We start from the raw sequence: 26,496 nt of genomic DNA, 5'->3' as shown, positions 1-26,496 counted from the left end.
TAGGGAAGTATTGATTTTCCTTGACAGGTGAACAGGCCACTTAGCATGCTTTGATACCACCAAGAAATTGCCCATCAAATATACCCTAGCATACATACCTGGAATAAATTCCACTGACCATGTCGTGCTGGAAAGAGAGCTCTGCCGTACTGGGTCCAGCAGCTTTGGAAATAAGCAGTACAACCAAACCTCGCATCTGTAAATTGTTTCGGCTATCATAGACAAAACCCCTGAAACAGAAGAAAAAAAAAAGACATATTTTCACAATCCATGTTCACTGGTTGTACCAAAGTGGAAAAAAAGACTTAGACCTCAGGCTGCCATCCATCCATCAAGTCTTTAATATTCATGTTAGCAGGGAAATAAGTTGCAATTATGAATCATGATCTTCTGTTATCTTTTACCTGACACTTACAATGAAATCCTACTGCTGCAGAGAAAAACAAGTATTTAGGATTGAATTAAATCTTGATTATTTTCAAGGAGCAGCATGTCTCTTGCATTTCATGTCATGCACAAGTCAGGTGTAACCCAGTGAGCCTGGCAGCTCAGGATACCCCATGCTCACAGCAACCCTGAAAGCAGTAGAAGGGAGATTCTATCTAACTTCCCAAAGCAGAAATTTTTTTTTAGCTCAGCCCATCAGTACTGCCCAGCCACTCAAATCCATGAAAGATTGCACTGCTCAGATCTCTGCTCAAGGGCACATACACTGTGGTCACGTGGCATGCACCTTTATTTTGTTTACTGGCTACAGGTAGTGAAGGATTTTAAGGAGGAGGGGGACAGCTGCTTGCCTTCAGCATTCTGTGAATCTGTAACCTGCATATTTCTATTCTCACCAAACACACAAATATATAATGTGTTTTTTACCATGCTCCAATATACAGTTAACAGAATGCAGCCAAGGCAGTTATACACTTAAAACTCTATAGATTTCCAAAATCAGTCACAATGAACATTAAGCTACCCAGGAAAAAGACAGAAAATATATATTAATGAATAATACATAGTGTGTATGCATCCTGGACACAGAATTCTTAATTGTTTGTGGTGATGTAAGTACTTCTCTGGCTTGAACTCCAATTGACCACATTACTCACAACCACAGAAGTTATACAGATGATGCAACTGAATTAAAATATATTTCCTCAACACTATTTAAAACTCCATCATTTTTAAAGAAAAGTAGTTTTCAGAAAAAAATTGGTTTTTTCCACCATGTATGTGGTAAAATCAGAGTGTATTACTAAAGGCAGAGATATAGTGAGAAATGAATAATGCTTTAATAAAATAGCAAATTATAGTGATACTCTGAACAATCAAAACACTTTGCTTTTTCACGCCCAGTGCTCTACAGCTTGTCAAGCGACAGGATGTTACAAAAGTAGACATAAAAAGTGCTCATCACAGGAACATGGAGCACTGGCCTCTAAATAAGCCACTGCCTAGACAGACACTAGAAGCGAAGCACTTTCACCTGATTTGGACCAGGTAAGGAACAGAAGAAAATTACCTGTGTTGAAATACTCAGCGTGTAGCAATAGCAAAAGCAGTGTTATGGGCTGTTCAGGGGGTTTCCAACACCACTAGCAATGAATACCTTACGTTCTTAGCAGGAAACTGTAAATGAAAAGTGCAGCTGTGGGTGGGGGGAAGATCAGAACATAAAAATCAAGTAATAAGGAGCAGTATGTCTATCATTGCTACACCTAATCATACAGCCTCGACGTTACATATGGTTTGGATGTAACTTTAGACAGGATTTTCTATGAATTACCAACCAGTAGTCAAAGTTTAACTCCATTTTCAAAACATGTTGTGTTACTGACATGTATCATATCCACACTAAAGCAAACCGCATTAGACTTGAAACAAATAAAGCCTCCGGTGATCATCCTTTAGACACCAGAAACTACTGCAGCTACTTGACATGGCTTCAGGGGTCACATTCACATTCTGAATTGAGTCCCCAGAGATACCCTGCACAAGTAACAGCAACACAAAAGTCTTCCAGATTGTGCAATTAGTCTTGATGGGTATGTGGCAGGAGACAGGTGCCTCCAGGGAAAAAAGTGAACTAAGAGCAACCCAAGTGAATTGCGCACACAGAAAAAAGATACATCAAGCTGACAGTCTTTTGGAAAACCTCTGCTGAACAACACAAGCGCATGCATAGGGAACCCAAAAAAACCCCTCAATCATTAGCACAATTTTGCTTCCTCTTAAGTTTACAGGCTGGGTATCTGCAAATGACATACTTCATCCTCGGGGGACGGCATACCAGAAAAAGGAAAGTCAAACACCTCTAGGATTCCGTTTTGGAATTCAGAATTCGGGGGAGGGAAAGGCATTTACTCTAGATATTATCCGTGTGGCAGAGCAACCCAGTTGAAAACTGTCAGATTCACAGTTTGAAATACAGCACAGTGTTCTCAACAAAAATTCCCAGGCTGAAGCGCAGGGGAGAAGCGCCGGGCTGCGACACATGCGCGGTGCGACAGCGCACACGCGCAAGGGGCTCGCACCGCACACGCGCCCAGTGACACCGGCTAATGGCTCATGCGCTGCAAATGACATCTCCCGCTGCCAGCGCCCGTCTGCTGCGCGGAATACAGCAAGCAAACCTTTCGCTCGGGGCTTTGTGCAGTGCTCCACATGTGCGGCTGTTTCAGTAGAACTGTTACACTTTTATTAAAACAAAAATCTGCTATTCATCGCAAGCGTCATTTGTATTTAGATATTTAAATACCACAAAGATTTTTAAATTATTTGCATGAGACAAAACCACGTTCCTAGCACTTTTTTTTCATTATATTAAACTGTGAATTTAAACAATAGAGAGGAAACATGGATACTGTAACAGTTACCATAAGGAAAAGCTGGACACAGGGATAATTTCATGGTACCAAAAGGCAGCAAAAAACCCCCTGCACAGGCAACTATAAAGTCAACTGACTCTGCAAGTGGGTGTAGCAGAAGAGACCATACTCATGGGTAGTAGTGCTAATTCAAATTTAATTATGAAGAATGCAGAACAAATTTCCTAACAGAACTGATGTGATAAGGTATTTTGAGAGACAAAAAGGGGGTTTTAAATGTTTAGCTTATTATAAATGGATAATGAGATGATTGACTCTTGCAATAAAAAGATAACTATTGTGTGAATATTAAGAAAACTTTTAGTGATGTACAGTTATGTTATTGTAGTTTAGATGTCCTCTGTTCTCCCCACGGTTCCCTTTTCCCCCCCCGTACTGTGACCATCAGACGACCTGGGTTGTCTAGGATAAGTAAGGCGTGCACGTGTCCCTTACCTGGGGCACTTTGGGAATGGAAAAGCTTGCTGCTTTGGGGGTGCGGCATGGCAACACCTGATCTCCAATCAAGTTACAAGAAAGCAGTCTCCACCGGTAAATGGCAAAGAAGAGCTGACTGACAGATTTTGGGAGGGGCCAGGGCTGGCTGATGCAACCCCCCCAGGGGTATAAAAGATGGAATATCCATCTTGAAGACGAAGCAGCCACATGGTATGCACGAGGGGCAGCTCCTGGCGCTGCAGCTTTTTCCTTATGTAGTCTTTTGTTGTATTTTTGTTAAGGTTTAATAAACCTTTTTAAATTTTCAAAGTGACCAGTTGTTTCTCACAAGCTAAACGTCGTTAGTATTTCCCGAAAGTTCTGCTCATGACCCAAGCAAGCAGGAGCTGTGGGGCTTGCAGCCCTTTCATCAGTTACCCTACAGGAGCCCCTCCACCCCCAGCCAGGCGTGTTTGATGGCCACAGGACTGCTGGTAAAGGCTGAAGCAGACCGATCACTGTTCTCCTCACCTCCTCTGGTGATTTTTACCCTTCATTTCCATGCTTTCTATCTTGTCCCATTGACAAGATCAATCGCTTTGTTTCAGGCCATACACAAGCCCCGTGTAGTTAACAAGGGGAAGGAAAACAGAGAGGAATTCCATTCCCCTACCTTCCCTGTTCAGCTGTCAAACAAAAGGAGTGGGAAAAAATGATCGGTCCACACAGCTCTAATGAAAAGCAGCTGGGAAAGTCTATAACACAACCAAAATCAATTACACTGATGAAGAAGATTTATAAGCACAGGATAGTATCGTTGAAAACCCAGGCTAGTTTTAGGCTGAATTACAAACTATTCTGAAAAAGAAACCCCTCAATTCAAATTGACAATCCCAGATGTGACAATATAAACAGAGTTTTCAGTCTGTAACATCTCAGGAAAGCACCTTCCATTTTGCTCAATATAGAAGGGTTATCAGGATGCACTCACAGTTACAGGTGCAGGTACCTTTTAAAAATAACACAACCCATTTTGTCGAAATTAATTATAACAGACAATTCTATAGCTATCACTAGAGGTAAGGCATGGAGCTACTTGGCAAGATTCTTGGCTTCCTTATTAGAAATGCAAGAAATACCAGCCTCAGGGCTTTTATCCAATTTGCTATATTAATGACTTGTCAGAAGTAAATAAGAGAAAACTCTCTGACATACTCATTTTTTAAATGGATGTTAAACCACTGTATTATTGATATGCATATCTGAATTATAGGATTCACCATCTGACCACATGATCACACTCAAATATGAATATATTTAAACACTGAGAGCATTCAAAGTTATACATTTGGTATATGCTAACAGCAATCTATAGCAACTTGTTGTCACCTGCTACTCAAGTTTCGAGTACTTATTAAATATCCCTTTGCATATCTCTTCAGAACACATTAAAAACCCTGACCCATTCCAACTTCCACAGCCAGATCTGTAGAGGAGAATCAGCCTTGTCATGACATGTGCTTTGAGCATGATTCAGAAGGGGAAAGGAGACACACTTACTTCACATGGAGAGAACAGCATTAAAAAATGGGATTCAAATTAAATACACAGCTGACAGGAAATTAGAGAAGAGGGGATGCTCTGCCACCCACATGCCATCTCAACTCAAAAGCCCACTAGGGGTTGCAGGTGAGAACATGTGTTTTAGAAACTTATTCTTGGGTTTGGACAACTAAACATCTCTTTGCATATGGAAAATGAGTATTGAGGTTTGGGAAATTTCCTTACCTGAAAAACAGGCTTGTGAAAAATGGGATGGGGCTCATCACCATTATGTAACTGACTGGTAATTAAAGAGTTTATCCAGCAAGGGCAGACCTGTCCAATGAGTCACACCAGGCTTGGAGGAATTGATGTTCCTGTCCCACATTGCAGGAATATGCTCTTAGACCAGGTTACAAGGGAGTCTTTAACAGCTCCCCTGCCCTACCTGCATCTGAGAAATAAGGGGTCTCACCCCATCAGCTTTGTGAAGCCAGTCACAAAGAAACACAAGGTTTCACAAATGAAACAAGATTTCACAGACAAAACACCAAATAAAACTCTGGTGTGAAAAAGACAGGGACCTGTCTCTGCACTAGCTTTTCATCCAAAAGCAAAAAAATTAAAAAGGTAATTTAGAAGTGTGGCTTTCACTTATGACACAAGGAAATCTTTGTAACTTAGTCATGTGAAAACAAGAATGGTTGTGGTCCTGTGAGGAAGTACTTGTCTGAAATCTACAGGCAGAGTAACTGAAAAACTAATACAGAAAATGTTGTATCTGTGCTTTCACTCGGCTACACTTAGGCTTAGGAGTACATGGGAATGAATTGAAACCAAGGTCTTCAGTAAAAAAACAGGCCTCAAAATGCTCAGTTCCACAACAGCTGCAGCATTTTTTGGAATGCAGAGAGCTGTATAGATTTGAGTACCTTTTCTTCCATTTATGAAGTCTCAGACACCTACTCAGTTGGAGAGAGTGACTAAAGATCATTGTACAAAATTCAGGTGTTCAAAAGTCCCCAAAATCCAGAAATAAGAGTGTGTCTTTAAAATATTATATATATTTTTCACAAACTGAACAGAAACACAAAGGTGGTCTTTGTTGTTTTATTTTGGAAGAAGGTTGTGACAGCGTAGCTTCGCGAACAGAAAGCTCCTAGAGGAAAACTCCTGGGGTCCTCTACAACTCAAAGTGACTCCAACTGCTCAATTTTCATGGGGTATTGCTTACAGGGAGAAATATTTCTTAAATAATGGAGAAAATTCCATCCAAAGTTTCATCACACTATTGTTTATTAAATGTGATCTTCACAGGGACCGGGAGAGTGGAAAACTGCAGTCCCAGGTAGGAGGCAGGAGGCACATGGAATTTGGTGTAATTGCATCATTCCCAGAAGTAATTTATCCCAAGATAAAGTCTTGCACATAGCTTTTTCAAGAATCTCAAGGAAAAACCACAGCACCCTTCAAGACTGGAAGACAGACTGATCTCTTTTTGGAACAGCTACACGCACTCATTTCTTCAGGCTTTAGTAACTATCCCAAATATTGCACTACTTTTGAGAAAAAATTGCAACAGCTTCTAAAACACAACAATGATCAAAAAAGATGAAGCCTTCCAGGAAACTATAAAAGTCAGAAGGTTGAATAAAATTGTGGGGATTCAAATGGACAAACCCACAAAACCCAAATCTTAAGTTTAAGAAACTACAGGCTGTGGATCAAGCACAAAAAAAAAATACAGATACTTGGCCATGGTAACTTGGAGTTAATTGTAACTGAGCACTTGTAGCTCCTAGAAATCAATACAGGCTTCGAATTCTTGAAATAAAAAACCACATAGTTTTCCCTGGAGTCTGTAGAACCCTATTTAGACACTTGTATTAGTCTACCATTGAGTGCTGCTACGTTTATTTGATTTCCCAAAAAGGCAGAGGTTATTTGAATCATTCCCCTATGAAGATCAGCTACATAGATGCATATTATTTACAGGGGTTTTGATGCACTTATTTCCTTTAGGGTAGGGTTTTCCTTAGGATCAATGGGACGAGTTACTTTTAAAAACAAAACCAATAAACAAACAAACAAAACCAATCCACTAAAAAAACCCAAACCAAACAAAAAAGCCCAAAAAAACAACAAACAAAAAACCCCAACAACAACAAAAAAGCCCATACTTAAACAAATCCCATTTTTTCTGCAAAACTTATCTGGTTAGATGAAGGCAAAGAAGAAAAAGATTTGCTTGGTGAGAAGAAAAGAGCCAAATGCACAGAACAGTTTGACACTGAGCATGAAAAAGGCTGTTTTGAGGCTGCATGGTCATCTAAGATCTGAAAAATACCTATTATGGACACTGCAAAACTGCACTGTAAAAATAAAAGGCAGCTATAATTTGTCACACATTTGTCTCAAAGACATTGATTATTCAGTAAAATAATTATTAACTACTATTATTAGTTTAAGTAATTCTACCCTCCACCATGAGATCCTATGAGTGGTAGAGGCAAAAAGGACCACTTTAAGAATAACAGTAAAGGCACCACACAGGAAACAAACCACCAAAATGTATTTTTAAACCAACTGCCAGTCTCCACTGTTTTTCCTGGTCAGGAACTTGATTTGAAATGTGATGGGTATAGCAGGCAAGCTAACATGAAAAAATGCAGTTAGTGTCTGAGTGCAATTACTTTGACCAGGAGTAGCTTGCAGGTCTGGCACCCTTATTTTTCTAACCACAAATACTTAGACAGAAACCTAAATTTTGTGTGTCTGATTTCTCCATCAATATTTACTTTATTTAAACTTTGTGGGAGGTCTAACACCCCACTGCCAACCAGTATCAACAGGTGGACTCAAGCACAAGACTACTTTTCTGGGAACAGGCTCTCTCAGATGCAGGAATAATCTGCTAAGTGAAAGGAATAAAAATATTTTGGAAGAGTTCAGTGAATGACAGAAAGATGATTGGCTTCAGAAGGCTAATGAATTCAGACACCTCTGGAGGTTCAGTGTCACTTCAGCAATATTCAGCATTTGTAGAGCCTGTCATAAAAATGTATTTTGCATTAAATAAACTTTACTAGGAAAATGTAACAATGAAAAAGGTCAGCTCTGGGCCATTATCTCAGACTGAAAATGCTCACAGCTTGTTTTACAAATGGATGAAATAAAAAACGGCAAAAATGTTAGCCTATGTATTGCCATGGCAGAATGATATAAAAAGTTCCTTTAACCTTCCTTACTGAATAAGATTTCTAGATACAACTTCACTGATTGTCAACATTATTCAGATGAATTAATTACTAATATTTCTTCCCTAAAAACACTGAAGGCTCTTGACTAGTAGTGAGAAAGAGGTTCCAAATTTTGTGCTTCAAGAGACTGCTCTCCCTTCAAGTAGCTCAAGCCAAACACATGCCAAGAGTGCCATAAACAAAAAGCTTTCTTCTAGGTAGAAATAAAAATTAGGTGGTTGAAACCCAACCAACAGCATTACTCCAAATGCAGCACCTCCACAGTGTCACTACTTAGTAGAGTTAGGTGTTTATATACAGCAGAAGCCTTTTGTAAGCCAGTGGGGGGAAAAACACCTTAAAACATAGTGGATGATTAGCACAAAGTGCAAGGCAGCAATATGAACATACAGTCCCAAATGAGAAAAAAAAATAAACACTTCCAGACTCTATGACGAGAGTATATACTTCTAAATACTATACCTAAGGGTTTTTCAATAGTTCAAAGTAATCAAAGCAAACTTTTTAAAAAATTTCAAGCCAAGAGTGGAGACCACAGACAGACTTTAACTCTTAACAGTATTATCTTCATTTGCTGTTTTTCTCTAGACTTCTAATTCCAGACAGTCTTTTTTTTTTCAGTGAGACCCAAGTGACCAACTCTGAAAATTGAGATGAATCTGGGATTTTACTTAAGGTTACGGAGAATTTTCAATGTGACCTCTACCCAAATTCTGCATTTGTCACTCCACTGTGTCAATATCACAATTGGGCTTGTTGATCTGAACTAAAACCCCTCCTTTTACAAAGATCAACCTAAAACCCAACAAGTATCTGTCACCTTTTCGTGGATGATTGCTAAGCATCAAATAAGCTCATGAAGGTACCAGCAGCATGCTTTAAATTTCTCAAGTCTTGAAAGAAGATAGAGAGCAAAAATACTGGAAGTAGTTTACAGCAAAACAATTGTTAGGAAATATAAATCACTAGAAAACTTTAGATATTTTCAATTCTCTTTTTCCTCAGAAAATGCAAGACTTCAGAAGGCCTGAGATTTTAAGCAAACACTTGTGGTTTTGGAAATGCTGGTTTCCATGGCAACCAGTAAGGTCTTCTTTATATAGCATTATAAACAGATGGTAAAGACCAGTCATGTTTGCTTCTTTGCCAACATATCAATAGAACTGCTGTACTACTCTATCTCTTGTATTAGAGTTATTAAGTAACTTGGGTATTTGAGCAACAAAATCTACAAATCAGACTTGCTCAACTACTATGGGTTTTTTCCATAAACACATGAAGACTCTCAACAGTAAAGTCACTGTAGTCTATATAGGCAGATTTCTTTGGCAAAGCTTTTTATAAATGTTTTCTCAGCACTCGCCATGTAGGGTACATTACTACCACAAATATGAATCTGACAGGGATTAAAATAATGAATTCAAACAAGAAATAGAAATCTGAGTGTTTACATCCACTGGTACTAAAGTGTACTTCAGAATTGTATTGCATTTGGAATTATTCAGAGAAGATATAGTGAACTGTAAACTCATCTTCATTATGTCATAAAAAGTAGAGGTTATTCTTGCTGGCAATTTGTAAAAGAAAGAAAATCTCTTTGCATTTAAATCTTTCAGTTACAGCCATGGCACACGATATACAAGTGGTTTCTTTTCCACAGATGGTTGGTAGTATCAAGAGAATTTGATTTGGTACAGCATTCAATTTGGTACCTCTCTGGAAAAGTCTGAAGTACCAACTGCTGGCAATGCAAGCTAACATAGATTTTTGCTACTGAATTCAGCTAATTCCTCCAGTGGTTTAGTTGTTTAGTATGTTTTGTGCCAAAAATGAGGGGAAAAAGAAAAAAATAGAGGAAAGGTTGAAGCAGAACTCGCATCAGGTTTTTTGACTGCATGTCAGGAGTCCAAATCACACATTTCAGATCAAAGTATTCCCTCCATTCTAACCAGATTAGAAATTATTTTATTATCAAATACTATAAAAATATCACTATTTCTAATCCAACTTCCTCTGAAATTCATGCCCTTTCCATGAGGGCTGGCACATAAATTCTCTACTGCTTATTTTTGTTAACTACTTTGTGTGAATTTTGTGGTTTGGTGGGTTTTTTTCCACTGAACAGCAGCATCTCAAGGACAAATGCAGTATCTAAAAACTTATCTTTATAGCAAGCACAAACTTCCAGGTCCACTCCTCTCCAATCTGCTCCCAGTATCACACCAGTTATCACTAATAAGCGAGATTCAAAAAAATCACCACACAACTCAAAGTTCTCAAAACCCACTCAACTTCATAAAACAACCAATAATACATTTTGGAAATGTGTGAACTACTAAAGATGTGACTATATTTGGCAAAGATCAAGAGGATAACAAGCATTCAGTATGCACAGAGAAGCCAGAAATGTGCTAGGGTATGGATGAGAAGTCTTCCTGCACATCAAATGAGACTGCATTAAGCAACAAGTTCTACAGATAGTTAATCACACACAATTTTTGTGTTGGTAGTTGTATGTTTTTCTGTTTGGTACCAGGCAATCCATGCACAAATACAATCTAACAGTGGGGTCCATTCCACCAAAATTCCAAGAGTTACCAGCAGTGCTTAAGCTGTAGATACCTAACATTACTTAGCATAAAATTCCTTGGGTGGTTTGGTTGCACAGCCTGTTCAGAAGCACACATTCAGATGACAAGAAGTGCCTATTGTTGTCTACATCTTCAAGGATCAATCCACTGGCCACTGCCATGGTCAACATTCCAGCAACCCCAATACACCTTTGTCATTTCAGGATACTGTTCTTCACCTGCTGACTACACCAAAACTCACCATTTCCATGCTCCATGTTTTATGTTTTATCATAAAACATAAATCAAGTTTGATCTTTGAAATATGAATTTGGTCAATAGCAGTGAATGAGGGTAACGTTAGGGAACTTTTAAACAAGTCAGATGTGCACCCACGAGTGCTGAAGAAACTACCTAACATTATTGCCAGGTCACTCCATGATCTTTAAAAAGTCATTGTAATCAGGGGAGGTTCCCAAGGACTGGAAGAAAGCATCACTCCTATGTTCAAGAAAGGCAAGAAAGAAGCTGGAAAGCTACAAAGACAGTTGAAAGGTACACAGGTAGGGTAAAACTTTTAACTAGTACTCCCCTTAAATCAGGTTACAATTTAACACAGTCCCTTTCAAAAGGGATGGCACTGCAGAACAAGCATTGTGTAAAGGACCTGAACTTCAGTTTAGCAAGTTTATGGAACAGCACTAAATTCAGAATGGGGTGGGGAGTGAAAGGCAAAACCATGTTTTTATCACTGAAAAGGACTGCAGACTTCACCTGTAACACAAGAAAACTCAGCCCTCACACCAACTGCTTTATTTGGACTGGACATAACACAAAAAGATTCTAAGACAGAACACCAACACAAAGAAAGAGTAGGAGCTGCTTTACTGAAATTACAGAGTTATTTGGGAAAGGTGTTGATGGTACTGACCACCCCAGTTTTTCCTTGACTGCCTGGTGCCAGAGTCTGGAAGGCAAGTTAAGAAACTTAAGTCTGTAGGAATATCTGGAGTACATGAGAAAAAACTGGCAAGAGGAAGTAGTGCTGGAGTGTGAAGCAGGAGCCTAATTTCTCCCCACAACTCCCAACGATTTTGACAGCATGGCAAACAAGTAGAAGGCAGCACTGCTAACAGAGGCGTAAAAAGAGCCACTCTAGAACTGCAAAAAGAGAACACCTTACTGAAATGTCACTCTTGGAGTAGCAGCATGAGTGAAAAGAAAAATGAAAAATGGATGCCACGCCATCCTTTGTAAATTTGCTTCAAAGAAGCAAATCTACCACTTCAGCTACCTACAGTACAAGGAAAACAGTATTCACTATACAAATCAGGCAGCATTGGAAAAACCTCCAAGTAACCATTGCAATAGGAGAGGTGAAAATAGAAGAATTTTCTTTAGGTAATCTGAGAATACAGATTTTCCAAGGTCCACCACATAGGGAAAACTAGAGAGCCCAAGGTGAAACTGCCAGAAGCAAAACCGTCCCAGAATTAAGAGTCACAAGGAAGGAAATTTAAGTCCCAGATCTGATCCTGCCTCCAAGAGATACAGAAACAAATAAAAACAAACTGGCAGGCTCTGACAAAGGAATACAGCACTGATATTATACACTTGCTGAGACAAAGTACAATAGAAGTGAGGAGAGAGAAACCCAAGACATGCACGAAGATAACTATTTTTTTTTACATTAGTTTACATGTGGGTTTTTTTATTATTACATAGATTATCCAGGTATTTTACTCTAACCTGGCACACATCTTGCCATGCAGTTCACAACAGTAATAGCTTCTGCAGACAGTAACTCAGAATAGGATCTGCATTTTCAGCAGTAGCCTAAACAAATCTTAAAAGATTATAGAACTTGTTACATGAAAATGTCAACTCAAATTGCTACAGGAAGTCCATCTTATTTTGAAGAGTATCTGTTTCTTCTTTAAAGACCTAAAAGCATCTTTATACTTAGTATTAATAATATTAACTCTTAGAATCTTAAATCTTAAAATATTTCTAATTTTTCTGGAATGAAGATCAACAAAATGCTGCTTTCAGTCATGCAATATAATATTATCCAAACCAAAAAACACCCTGCCAACAAAAGAAAACAAATCTTCTGAAAGTAATTCTGTATGTATTTTACATATTCTTTAGTTATATCAAAAGCACACTGTTATTATTGTCAATGACAAAAGGCACCCATCTAAAGCTATAACTCACTTGAAACTATGAAAATTCCCAGGCTTTTTATTCTCCTGGGTGTACTGACATTTCAAGAAAAAAAAAAAAAGAGCAAATGCAATTATGAAAAAAAAGAGACAATGATTTCCAGTGTTCCATTATTTTATCTTTGGGTTTTCCAGTTATATAAGCCACCTCTGTAATGAAGTACAAATACTCTTTCATGACTGCCTCTTGCAATACTCCCAAAATATTAAAGCAGAACCTTAAAATAAATAATATATAAATCACCACCACCCTCTGAAAAACCAGAAGTGTTCAAAAAATCTATAACTATAGCACAAATCTGGCAGTGCTACATCTCATCTGAGGAAAAAATTACTCAAATGTCAGATTTCAATATCTTTTTTACACTTCCATCCCAAATTTATCAGGTACTATGAAGCGGTTTTTCCCAAATGATACTCTGTCAATATCAATAAAGTGCTGACTTGCAGAAACAAGTTAACAAGTTACCTGTTAAAATCGGTTTTTCCTCCACCAGTTTTCCAGCTGTTCCTTTAGCTAAACACCAACTATGCCTGACCTCACTTAGTTCACAAGAGACCATGGAAAAGAAGACAAAATCCAATATACACATTGCCTGATGTGCTGTGACTTGATTAATCACAATGATGCTAATGACATTCTGCTTATGACATGCAACTACAAATGTTCCCGTAAGTAAGTATGAATGAATTTGAGAGAACTACCATCTCAGCACAACCAGACAGCCTCGAAACTCCTGCTTCAATTTCTACATCCTTTTGTAAGATTTCATCAACAGCCATTTTGTGCTGCTTACACATAAAATCATTTGATTGAATTTCTGTTTGATATGATGAATGAAAACCTCTATACATAATTTCAGTCTGGGAAAAAAACATTGATTGCATGATCAAAATTTTAAATTTATGATGGGTGCCAGCCTGTTCCAGTCTTCTATTTGACTATCCTTGGTCAAAACAATATCATGCATTCAAATAAAATTTTCTTAGCACTACACTTCTTGCAATAGTGCTGCTTATTAGCTCTAATGTGTAGATACCTAATTACTAAGTTTCTTGTAGAACACAAACATCAGGGCAAATACTTCAGCAGAAAATACTTCTCATACACTTGACTTTTAAAAATAATATACTTTTTAAAAATAAAGAGAGAGAGCATGACAAAAGTGGTAAAGAACTTTTTTTGTTCTATGTTACCTTGCATCTGAAGGACAGAACTTAATTTTGGACCATAGAACTTCTAGCAAAGAACTTCTAGCCAAAGAACTTCTAGCAAAGTTGCTAAGCTTTCACCACAAATCCAATAGTCCAGTTGTATCTTTACTGCAGTTTGCTGGCAAGTTCTTGAATATGCTGTGTTCCCTCCCATGCCAGCAGCGGGATACATTTTAATACTTTGAGGAACCATATGCACTTTCCTTGGGATATGTTAGCACAAGAAAAAATGAAAAAGGTCGTTCTCATAAGTGAGCCTAATTTGCACATACAAGCTTGCAGCCAAGGAATATGTTTGTGTGCTACAACATTTTTTCCCCCATCCCACTAAACATTTTTTTTCTGTACTCAAGCACACTTCATCTGTGATTTCAATTTGCCATTGAAAAAAGCGTATGTAAGATGAGCTGCAAAATTACAGGATCGTAAATTTAAATGTCAAAATGTAAATGAAAAATGTACAGATATCCAAGAAGCATGCCACTGGAATTATACAGAGCTTTTAAGAAAAAACCCTAACCCAGTACCACTACCATTGCAACATACAGTGCTCTCAACAATTTTCTTTGCCTATCAGCTTTGCTTTTGCTAGTTGGCAAATACTGCTTTTTAGCATTGTTAGATGCCAGTCCAAAAAAAATCTCAGTGATTTCATTTTCTCTCCTCACCAGACTAGGAGGTAGCCAGCTACAATGCTAGAACCTTTCAGTGCCTCTAGGTCTGTGCTCAGACATCTCCTTCCTGCCCATGAGGCCAGCCACAGCAGATCCTGAGGTTTCTAAAATGAAATGTGATTTGTATTTTGTGGTGAATTATGAGTGATCAGAAACAAAGAGTAGGCAGAAAACGAAGAAATTAAATTCTCCACTAAAGCCCAGTATCTGTTTCTGTGCTTTATTGTATTTTGGCTACTCATTCCTCTAGAAAAAAAGTAAGAATTATAAATGTCCTTCCTTTTATGACAAACTTCTGCAGAGACATGCAAGCCTGCTGTGAGGAAACTGAAAATACTTTTACTTCATTGAAGAAAGCAGAAACTGTAAAAAAAAGAAAAATCCAGACACAATGAACAGTCTGACCCAACACAAGATACAATTCACAAAAATGTCTGTATATGCACTTCTCCCCCTCTACATTCTTCCTTAACACCTGAGCCTCTGGAGAGGTGCTTATGTGGAAAGACAAGTATGGATCAACAGCCTTCTGCCACAAACATTACTCTGTCTCTCAGAAGGTAAAAAACACCCAAGAACACACATAGATAACTGTTTTCTATGACCCAGATAATTCTTTAGATACACCTGTAAAAACCAGAGATTAATAAAAAGGCTATTCACTATATATTGAGGCTTAGCCTGACTTTTCTGTATAACCAGTAAGGCAAGCTTTCAGTTCAACCCTAACAGTCTTAAAAGTACCTTACTAGAACTTTAATGAGAGGCTGATAACACCACTGCAAACTTTATTCCAGATTTCACAATTATTGTCCTCCTTAACTTTACCAAAATTTACAGATTCCAAGAACAAACCTGGGTCTTTGCACACACATTCACTCCAAATGGTCTCCACTCCCAAAGCAAACTTACAAGAGCTTTGTTGTGTCAGCAGACCGAGGCCAGCCAGTACCTCCTAAATTTTGACAAGCTCCCCAGCTTACTTCCTCTTTCACCATATAATAAAACACTGAGGATCAGGCTTTTAGTAGCAAGCCACAAGGAAAAAAAAAAAAACCCAAACAAACCTCAACCCCTGAAATCTTGAAATCAGTTACTAGTCAAGTCTGCTACTCTTTCAGGACTGGAGCAAGACAACAAAGAAGATAAAAATCAAATGATCCTTCAGGCCCATGGTGTGGTTTGCACACTTTTGCAAGACCAACATCCTCACTACAGAAATTGATTTCTGCTGAGTAGAGCTACAGAACAGAATGATAGCGACATGGTGACACTTTTCAATACAATAACATTTCTGGAGAGAACCACAGTTTTGCCCATCTTGGACAGAGAACAAACTTCAATTGACTGACAGTCTGTTCTATCACAGAGAAGACTATATGGTTACATTAACTTACACAGAGAAAACGTGCAGAGAATGATGTCCTTAAAGAAAAAATTTCACGTTCTCAATCACCACAAATACGTAAAGAATCAGCCATTGCTTTGAAAACAAAGTAACTTCTGAGGGCACTGTAACATTATAGTAGGATCTAGAACAATACTAAATGCTAACTAAATTTAAGGACAACAGTGGCTACCAGTTATATTCACTGAGCAGAACTTGGGATCAAATCAAAGTGTGTAGTCTTTAAGTAATCAGATTCTTGCTCTAGACTTAATGACTGCAAATGAAAATTCAACTGTCAAGGGTGCATCTGACAGCTATAGGTAAGTCAGCCATCTAAAAATAAGAATTTGCAAATGTTAATAGACTGTGTATAGGAAATGTCAATCCTGGTGCAAACTCTCAACAAGTAAAGTTTAATTAGCTCCCCTTATTGACCTTCTTAGAACTGACACCACAGAGCCTATCTTTTTATCAAAAAAATAGAAACAGTATATTTGTCCTTCATATTAGACAGAAATCGGGTGCCTTTGTTAACAGGAAATTTCTAATGCCATCTAGAGACTCGAATGACAATGTCCTGATTTAATGTAAATGCTTCTTCCAGGCAACAAAAGAGAGGACATGCTAATTTCTGGTCTGTTACATCTACTAATTTTAACATAAAATTGACTAAAATATACTGTCCTCAACCAGAGTTACAGTGCATTTCCATGCATTAGGACAAGCTCTCTTTCCAAGACTTCATATTAAGATAAGCAAAATATCCCACCATCTTTAACCTATATTTGCAAATACTATGAGTCACAATGATTTGTTTTTAGAACTGGTGTTACAATTTTATCAGGTCTATAATACTTGCAGCAGCACCAGAACCACAAAATTTTAAAATATTCTTTCTTTAAAATAACGCAAGAAGCATATGACAGCATTTATATGATAACATCTAAATATGGAACATCTCAATTCTTTTTTGTCAGTCAATAATGCTGCATGAAGTTTACCACACACATCTTCAAAAACCATAAAAACAAAGACTTGGGAGTTTGTAACACTTTGAGTTCACTCTGAAGCAGAGGAGCACATCAAGCAAAAAATTCAAATGAGCTGGTATAAATTACAAGTAACGTATATAATATGTAATTCCAGGTATATCCAGAGTCATGAAAATGTCAGACTCTGATGACTTAAATTACTTCAATTGAACAATTTATAAAACAGCACAAACTCCTTCTTTTTACATAATTTCCCTTTTTCATCATATAGAAATTATGTAGTATTTTTATATCTACATAGACTATGCTTGTTATATTCAAATACAATATAGCCATGAACAGAAACACTTGGAATAGAATTTTAATCTTGCCCTATATTCTGTTATTGAAACCACTGTAGTAAATATACAGCGTGCTAATGCAAAAATAACTGATCTTGGGAGTTTAATTCTTCCTTTGAGTCAATGGTCTTCTGTCAATTTCACAAGAAAAATGGTTTATAGTGATACTAGCTTTCCAGTTTTAGGCTGAAGTGCTTGTAGCAGTCTCTTAGAAACCTCTCTTTTCAGGGAAGTTTTCACTTATGAGATGAGTAACTTACGAGATGAGCAGAGACAGGAACAAATACTCCCTTGCTAATCTTGTATTTCCTCCCAATTTTGCAGAGATAGTAGCTGCATCCAATAACTCTAACAGAATGATGAAGCCTGTGTGGTTGTACTTATTTGCAGGACTGATATAGCTGTAAGATAAAGTACCATTAAATGAAAGAAAATGAGCTCTTTCCTCAAACAGCAAGGGCTTGGTGCTTCTGGTACACTGTCTTGTTCTTGGGGATCTGCTACAATCCTGTTGTTAGTCTGCAGCTAAAAAGAATACCAAAAACATTTGTTGCATTCTATTATTTCATCTAAGAGGGTAGCATGACTATTCCAAGAATATGTACAAGACTATAAGCACAACATCAGCAACTCCTGAATGTTGAAGGTCCAGTCATGTATCTTACTACTCTTATTTTTAAACAAAAAAAATTCACACAGAATTTTCCTGAATTACAAAGGTAGAGAAAAAAGGGAGAGAAAAGACTTGTTTAACTACACATCAACAGGATGCTGCTCTTGTAAATAACATGTGGTAAAGCACAGCAACTCAAATTACAGCTTTCCTAACACAACCTAAATCTCTTTCCTGCTTCTAGGAAAGTGCCTTTTATAACCAAGGGTTATGAATATCTAAGTATATTGGCTAATGTTACAAGCCACTGCAGGTCAGTGATCAGCAATTCCATTTCAGTGCAAAACAATTAAAATGTTAGTGGTGGGCAGTAAGTAAGTGTGTTCTTAAGCCCTACTGGTGACATGGGATGTCACCATCCACACTAAGGAATCAAGCAAAGAGATTTTTTTTTTCAAGAGGACCAAAACGTCCATTACACATAGGCACAGCTAACATTCCACTGGCTTTCCTTGCTTTCCTCCTGTACCCTATTCACAGAATTCTCTATTCATCAGGGCTTCTTCTATTGGAACATATACAGAAAGGATTAATTCAGTTAGGCATAGGAGACTACATATCACATCCTGAGCATCATCAGGCACCAACTGAAAAAATGACAACTGTTTTCTCTTACAAGAAAATGGAGTAAATTGAAAGATGAAGTTTATCACCAAGAGCTAAAGAGCAGTGATACAAAAAACATTTGCTGACCCAGGAAAAATGTTCAGCAAGCTGGCCTGCAAAGTGTTATCACAGTAACTTGCTCTCCACGTCAGTATAGCAGTGGCAGCATCAGTTTTGACTTTTCCTTTCCCAGGGCTACAAAGAACTACAAAGGCAAGATGTTCACAAGATGCTGCTTTGGGGACCACAGCTACAGGTCTTTAAACTACTCACGTCTGCAGCTATAGGCAAACACCACTTAAGAGAGCAATTTTAAATAATTGGTCTGTTCAGAAAGGACCAGAATATGTCTAGAATAAAACCACTTTTATTCTTTAAGAGAGTCTACACCCTACTCCAAAACAGCTGTTTGCTATAGTTATGCCAGTCAATTGCTGTGCGTAGATAAAGCACCACCACTATGGAGGCTCCTACTAAAAAAACCCATCAAAATTCTACTGCCAGCAAAGCATGCTCACTGTCTTGTGTGTTAGTTTTATGTGGGGAGTGGGAGTTTTGAATAAGTTAGTTTTTCATTTAAGCAATGGATAGGCTGATCCTTTTATCTCCTAGGCCAAGGGCAAAATACTTTCTATTACTAGATGTACTGTACACTGTTATGTCACCTGCTAAGTGCAGCAGAAATTTTTCCCGATGTAAAAAACAATGAGCAGAATTTGGATAAAAAATTATTGTTGGAAGTATTGATGAATGCAACAGAGAGGCAAAAGCTCAATTAGAACTTAAACTGGCCACTTCTGTAAAGGGTAATAAAACTGTTTTTATAAATACATATATAGCAAAAAGAGGGGCAAGGAAAACTTCCATTCTTTATTGGATACCGTGGGGAGTGTAGTTATCAAGGAAAGGCTGAGGTATATAACAACTTATTTGCATCAGTTTTCAACAATAAACCAGGTCGTCCTCAGGACAATTGGCCTCCTGAGCTGGTAGATGAGGATGGAAAGCAGAATAGCCCCTCTGTAATCCAGGAGGAAGCAGTTCTGTGAGTCCTGTGAGGAGCAGCTGAGGGAGCTTGGGGCTGTTGAACCTGGAGAAAAGGAGGTTTCAGGGGTGACCTTATCACTCTCTACAAGCACCTGAAAGGAAGGTGTAGCCAGCTGGGGCTGGTCTCTTCTCCCAGGCAGCAAGTGACAAGACAAGATGACACAGCCTTAAGCTGTGCCAGGGGAGGTTTAAGGTGGGTATCAGGAAGAAGTTCTTCACAGAAAGAGTGATTTGGCATTGGAATGGGCTGCCCAAGGAGGTGACCATGTGGGTCACTGTCCCTGGCAGTGTTGAAAAGATTGGATCTGGCATTCAGTGCTGTGGTCTAGTTCACATGGGGACTGGTTGGACTCAATCTCAAAGGTATTTTCCAACCTACTTGATTCTGTTATTCTGTGAATGGGCTTACACTGCTTTTTCTTCAGCTATAGAACCTACATGAGTCTCAAGAGGTGTTGAAAATACTTTCAAGTAAAGCTGTTTCAGATGAAAACAGAAGGGTGGGGTTTTTTGAGTTAAAAGGTAAAAAAACTGCAACAAAACTACAAGTGTTCTGTAGTTCAGACTTCACCTACATTTTTACAGAAGCATGTTTCTTCAGAGTAAAACTGGTTATTTTCCAGACCAAAACTATGTTTTCAAAGCAAAGTCAAGGAACAGGAGAACTTGGATGGGATTCTGGCCATAATATTAACAAGAAAATAAAACCCAAAAACTACTGTTACTTCACAGTAAAGCTACAATGTTTTTCTGAATCTTTTCAATAATTCCCCAGGGATACTGCACATAGCAAGTGTATCATTAAATCATCCATATTACATTATGAAATATCTTTTATGTCCAGAGATACAAAGAATTTTCAAATCATTAATGGCTAACTTGCTAACATAGTTTTGAAGTCCAGTTACCAATGAAGACTTTGTTACCTCACTTTTCACTTTGTCATGGCTGCATGAAAAGCTATGGCATAAATCCATTCCCATTTGAAAGCAGTTTACTTGGTATATTTATTTCTAGCTACAAAAACTAGACTGAAGTGTTGGAGATTTTGAACCACACTCAAAATAAAGGCATAAACATACTGAGACTACCTGGCACATACCACCACTAGCTAAACTAAGTTATTTGCAAGTGTGGGATTTAAAGCTTCGCACAAGGAATTTTTTAATAACTTGTGAAACCAAATTTCATGCTAGCTACATGTCATTTTGCAAATTTAGAATGTAGCTGTATAATTCTTAGTTTCATTACATTACACATTAATTGAAACAAGGTAGTGAAATTCTGCTTTTAAACTACAGTGGTGAAAAAATGAACTTCAAAAATTTGCATGAACTTCTGCATGTGACTTGACAGTATAAGGTACAAATTTTCCAACTGGTATCTCAAGCTGCAATGACCTTTCACTGCAGAACACACAGTAAGGAAAGCACATGCCATGCAAAATAGAAAAAAGGAAAAAGGCTGCTACTCACATTTTCAAAGGGAAAGTTCCAAAAGTGCATTGCCACAACAACTACTTCAGCATACAAACTGACAGTTTATTTCTTAAGCTTATCTAGAGTACTTTCAGAGGAAATTAACAAATCTATGAATTTACAGAGTGCAGAAAAAACAAGTGTCTCAAAACTGGATATTTCTTTGTTCTAAACTTTAAGCCCTGAGTACTGAATCCCCAATTCAGTGACCTTATTTGGAGTCGTGAAGGAAACAGACTTCTGAATTGAAATCATTTTCATAGTGGGTAATAAAAATTACACAAGTTTAAAGAAATAGATGTGATATTTAAGATGTAGCTCACTCAATACCACAAAGGCAAACGAAATTAAAACTTTAGAACTTCAGACACTAGCATAAGTTGTTACCCTGCACATTTACAATTCAGCATAATTTTCTCACAATGTCAAAAGGGGAAAAAAGAAAAAAAAAGCCCTTGTGGTGTTGGTACTAAGTTACTGATCCCTTTTTATTTTGGGGATTGTTCCTAAAACTGTTTGGACTGTAAGTTACTGAAGGCGCTGCCCAACACCGAGCAGATGTTTAGTGCTGAACTTCAGCTTAAATTTCTAGCAGGTGACAACCACTGCTGCCACAAGCACTTTTGGTTTGTCCTCCTTTGTTCTACCTCCAGTTCCTTGCCTCCCCCCAACAGCACAGGATGTAAACACAAAAGCAAGTTACAAAGAGTTAAAAAGTTATTACTCAGCCAAGCTGTGATTCCCGTCCACTTTTAGCCTGAGGCAAACCTAGGCTAATTAGACTCGGGTTAACCTGCAATGAGAAAAGGTCAAGCTACATTGCATTATTTTGCATTTGCTTTGGGCTAGATGAATGTACATTATTCAGTGTTCACAGCTCATCTTATGAGCAGTAACCTCACTGCACACCCTTTACAAACAATTCTGGTTTGTAGACTCAATCCCATGTGTTGAGATAAAATACAGTTACAGTACACTACCACTGGCAATACAATGGCAAGAACCTGAAAATTAAGCATGCAGTTTTGCTTTCCTGGTCCTAAAAAAAAAAACAAACAAAAACAAACAAACAAGCAAAAAAACCCCAAAACACACACCCCATTATTGTACAGCTAAATACATGTTAAAATCATGGAAGGAATCAACAGAATTTCCACTGTAAGCACCAGTGGGAGATTATTTAACATCTGCCTACCTCTTCTCATGTAAGATTTAAATTTACTTTGTTGTTGAATTGGTAGAAAAACGACACTGTTTTTGTAAGTGTAGATTATCATTTCAAGTGAGATACTCCTACAACCTGCACCCAAATGAAAACTGAAAGTAATTTCATGACAGCTTGGAAAGTTCCACTTACTTAAAGAGAACAGACTTTTTCCATTGAAGCATCCTTCAAATCTAGGAGATTCAAATGCCCATTTTGTAAGTATTTTATTCTATATGAATCCACACATGTCTTTGGAGGCCCCAAGGTGAGCTCAGTAGTCCACAACCAGGAAAAATCTCCTCTGCTCCCTGTCAGAGGTCTTAATTTTTTCATTTTCGAAAGCTATTGCAGAAACCTCTTGAACAATATGGAACATGTTGAACAGCAGAAGGTGCCGCAGAAAAAGAAGAAGAAAGAATGGGAGGAGAGAAAAAAAAGTGAGGAGTAAAAAGTGTTTTAAGGGAGTTGGTTCTTTGTCTTCAAAAGAAGTATCTCTTTTTACAAAAATCCATCAAAACATCATCCCATCAGGCCACAATTCTGAATACATGGTCTCTTTGAGGGTTCAAGAGAAAGTAAGAGGAAATGAGAGTGGCTCAATTTACATTTTAACTAGGAATCCACACAGGGAATGCCCCCTGTCTCTCTGGCTCCAAGGCCACAGAGCAATCTTCCACTTTTATCAGCTGGTGCTTCTCTCTTTGGCTGAGTGAAAACTGTGTGTCAGGAGAGTGGCCCTCCACTAGAAAAACAAATTCAATTTTAGGACATTCACTACTAGCAGGATTCCCACAGACATGAATAGAGTTAAAACAACGATCAAAAAATTATAGAAAAAGATAATAAAAAAGGCACTTCACTTAGCTAGTTCTTTCTTTTACAAGAAAAGACAAAGAGTGGAGTAAAGCCACAAAGAAGCTAGGAGATGAAACCAAAACCCTGAACTCAAGTCCAGGTAGTCTCTTTCACAGCTATGAAAGGAAGAATAATTCTTTTTTGTCAAATTATCTTACCAGAGTTGAAGAGAAAAATCTTTTATCTCCCTCTATGTTCTTGCTTTGGAAGAAAAGTATCAAAATGTTGACTATTTAAGTTGCTACAAAAGGATCCTACTGCATGGATTTTTTAAAATGTCACTTCGTTCATTACAATCCAAGCACAGCACAGAACAAGTAATGACTATACATGTATAGCTCACTTACAAAACTAATTATTGGTTCTAATAATGTCTAGAGTAACCCTCTGAAATTCTCGCAGTTTGCCCAGTAGGTTCGTCCCTTAATAAGTGACATGATGTGACAGACATTCAGCACAACGCGTGAGGATTTGACTACACCATTCCCATTGTGAACACTAACTCACTGCTGCACTCTTGCAGGCTGCACTGAAAACCTTCCCCACCTTGTCCCTGTGAAGGACTAATTACATCACTTAAAATTGAGAGGAAACTCTTCTAATCAAGGATCAACTTTGGCATCTGCTTTTACATTCATCTTAACCTCCCTATTCCGTATGCACACAGGCACATTCATAGGCAAACTCTTTCAAAGAAAATCATTCAAATTAGAGGAGAACTTGGGCCAAAAGTACATCTGTTTTCATTACAAGAACTTGCCTAATGGAATTATTCTCTTCTCCACAAGCCCTTGGAAATAAATTGAGACTGAGCTTATGTACATACATAAAGCTACAAAAACAGTAAAGAACATCACACATATCCTTAAACATATCCTTCTGCTATGCCCAAACTGCTCTACTGATCTCAAACCATTTATGATTTCTACTTAGATCTAATAAGCAACAACAAATAAATACTGGTTTCTTTTGGACTTTTAAAATATTCAAAAGGACTTTTATTCCTGTAATGAAGCAGAACAGATGTCACATACTACAACCTGCTGTTTGAGACTGCTCTTTATCCCTGCGTGCTCTCTAAACACCAGTAATAGTCTAAACAAAGATGGAATCAAAACAAACAGGACACAAGTGACCCTGAGAGTCAGCATTATCTTGCAGATTAAAATATACAAACACAAGAAGTGAAGTTGTGCTTCCATGGAGAACCATCTCATCACACATGCTCTCATATAAGCAGATTTCTGCCTCTCAGATGTGAAGAATGACAAAGTGCCCAATGGCAACATTCCTGTAATTTGTCCATTTAGCATCAGCACCATTTCTACATGCCTTTTCTTTGTGATAATGCTCGATCTGCATCAGAAGTTCACTTCCACATTTTATCATGTTTTATTCTATATTTAAAAAAGGGCAAAATAAAAACACATAGCATTCCTTGGAGAACTCAAAGCCAGAAGTCTACTTCTTCAATACACATTATGTACAAAGATTGCACGTACACTACAGCTAGGATTTCTATTTGTTTACTTTCCTCTGGTGGCTTGTAGGAGCAGTAATTCACTTCAGGAATTCATTTCTAGTTCAAGCAAAAGAATTTATGCAGAACTGCAAAATTCTTTGAATTATGAAACATAATACTATTTAAGTTGCTACAAAAGGACCCTGTTGCATGGATTTTTTGAAATGTCACTGGCTTTAATCATGCCAGAGAAGCATAATTTTTCACTAATATGCACATGCAGTTCTGCTACAGCTTTTTTCTTTCCTCTAAACAAGAAAAAGCTTACTTCAGAAGAAAGTCCTTATAAAGTAAGGCCTTTCCTCCTTCCTGGTCCTAGTACAGTGCTTCTGTCTGATTTTCATCATCAGAAGAGCCTCATGAGTAAAGATACTCTTTCAGTCCTGCAACCACTTTACTGACCCAGCTTCGGTTATGCAAGTCTTGGTGTCTCTTCTGTGGTAGTGCAAGTATCTGGGAAAAAAAATCTGCTCTCTTTTTCTAAGAGAAAGATTAAGAGAATCCCTCAATTTAAGTTCTCACAAGATCAACCCTTTTTGCCTCACTTATGTCTCAACTTGTGTGGCAGCAAAGTCTTCAATGGACCTCTGGTATTTCCCTCCCACATCCACTTCACTACACTGATCCAAAATCATCCACTCATACAAATGAAGTGACTACTGAACTTAAGATTCAGTAGTGATGCCTGCAGACCTCAAACACTGCCAGCCAGCATGCATCATTCATCTCCCTCCTGCACAGCTTCTCAAAGAGGCACCCATTGAACTTACATAGCACAGGATGGCACAGGTGGTGCTTTCTGAAGCATTCATTCCCTGTGCTCATTAGAAAGGCTGTCCACAGCACAAGCTTTGATACAGACATTGACATAGTAAAAACTAACTCCTGACAGGCATGTAAACACACAGGCTGAAGCTTTTGTTCCCAAGTCCATGATACTCCAAAAATCTACATGATTCATTTTCTGTGTACAACAGTTATCTACCAGAAAAGTGCCAGTGAAAGCTTAAAAAGTCCTTAGGCCCAAAGGGACCTACCTCTCTGGTGAGACCAGTCCTGGGGAACGTTCTGCTATGTACAACTCACTCCAAAGGGCTCCAGTATGCAAGAAAGCACTGCAAGCAGCCACAGCTTTCCCTCTGCAGCTCCTGCAGCCTTTTACACATGCTGAACTCCAAACGGCAAGCACTCTGAAGATTAACAAGAGACACCTAGGCTTGGTGTGTCGCAGAAAGTCAACAAAGAAAGAAAGATCAGATTCAACCTGTGGCAGCCAGTGCCGTCGGCATGACACACAACAAGACCCTAAACCAGCTGGTGCTCCAGAAGAACTGCAGGCTTTGTGCCCAGGAGTATCACATTACAATAGTCAAGAGAAAAGTGATGAATAGATAAGTAATTGAGGTCAGGTCAGCCTCTGACAAGGGAGAGTTTTCTGTCAGCGAGAGGCAAGAGAAAACACTCTTTGTGAATGCTAAGCTCTTGTAGAGCAGATGGGGATGCTCCCAACGAAGCCACATGCCAAACATGCAGCAACTTCGTAGGGCTTAACAATTTTCCAGATACCATCACCATTATCACCTCCATCTTACCCACATTT

At 38.2% G+C, this 26,496-nt stretch overlaps 1 protein-coding gene across 1 annotated transcript in view; it reads right to left on the bottom strand.

The window, feature by feature from the left end:
* Window positions 1–26,496, bottom strand: part of PDSS2 (decaprenyl diphosphate synthase subunit 2) — a 110,420-nt gene that overhangs the window by 65,035 nt on the left and 18,889 nt on the right. Inside the window, exon 2 of the mRNA XM_066547140.1 lies at window positions 99–230. Coding sequence (XP_066403237.1) covers window positions 99–230 — 132 coding nt within the window. The remainder of the gene's footprint in view (window positions 1–98; window positions 231–26,496) is intronic.

The sequence above is a fragment of the Molothrus aeneus genome, chromosome 3, assembly GCF_037042795.1.
Source record: "Molothrus aeneus isolate 106 chromosome 3, BPBGC_Maene_1.0, whole genome shotgun sequence".
In the NCBI taxonomy this organism is placed as follows: Eukaryota; Metazoa; Chordata; class Aves; order Passeriformes; family Icteridae; genus Molothrus; species Molothrus aeneus.
The sequence above is the reverse complement of the archived record's forward strand: the minus strand, read 5'-3'. Positions and strand labels throughout refer to the sequence as shown.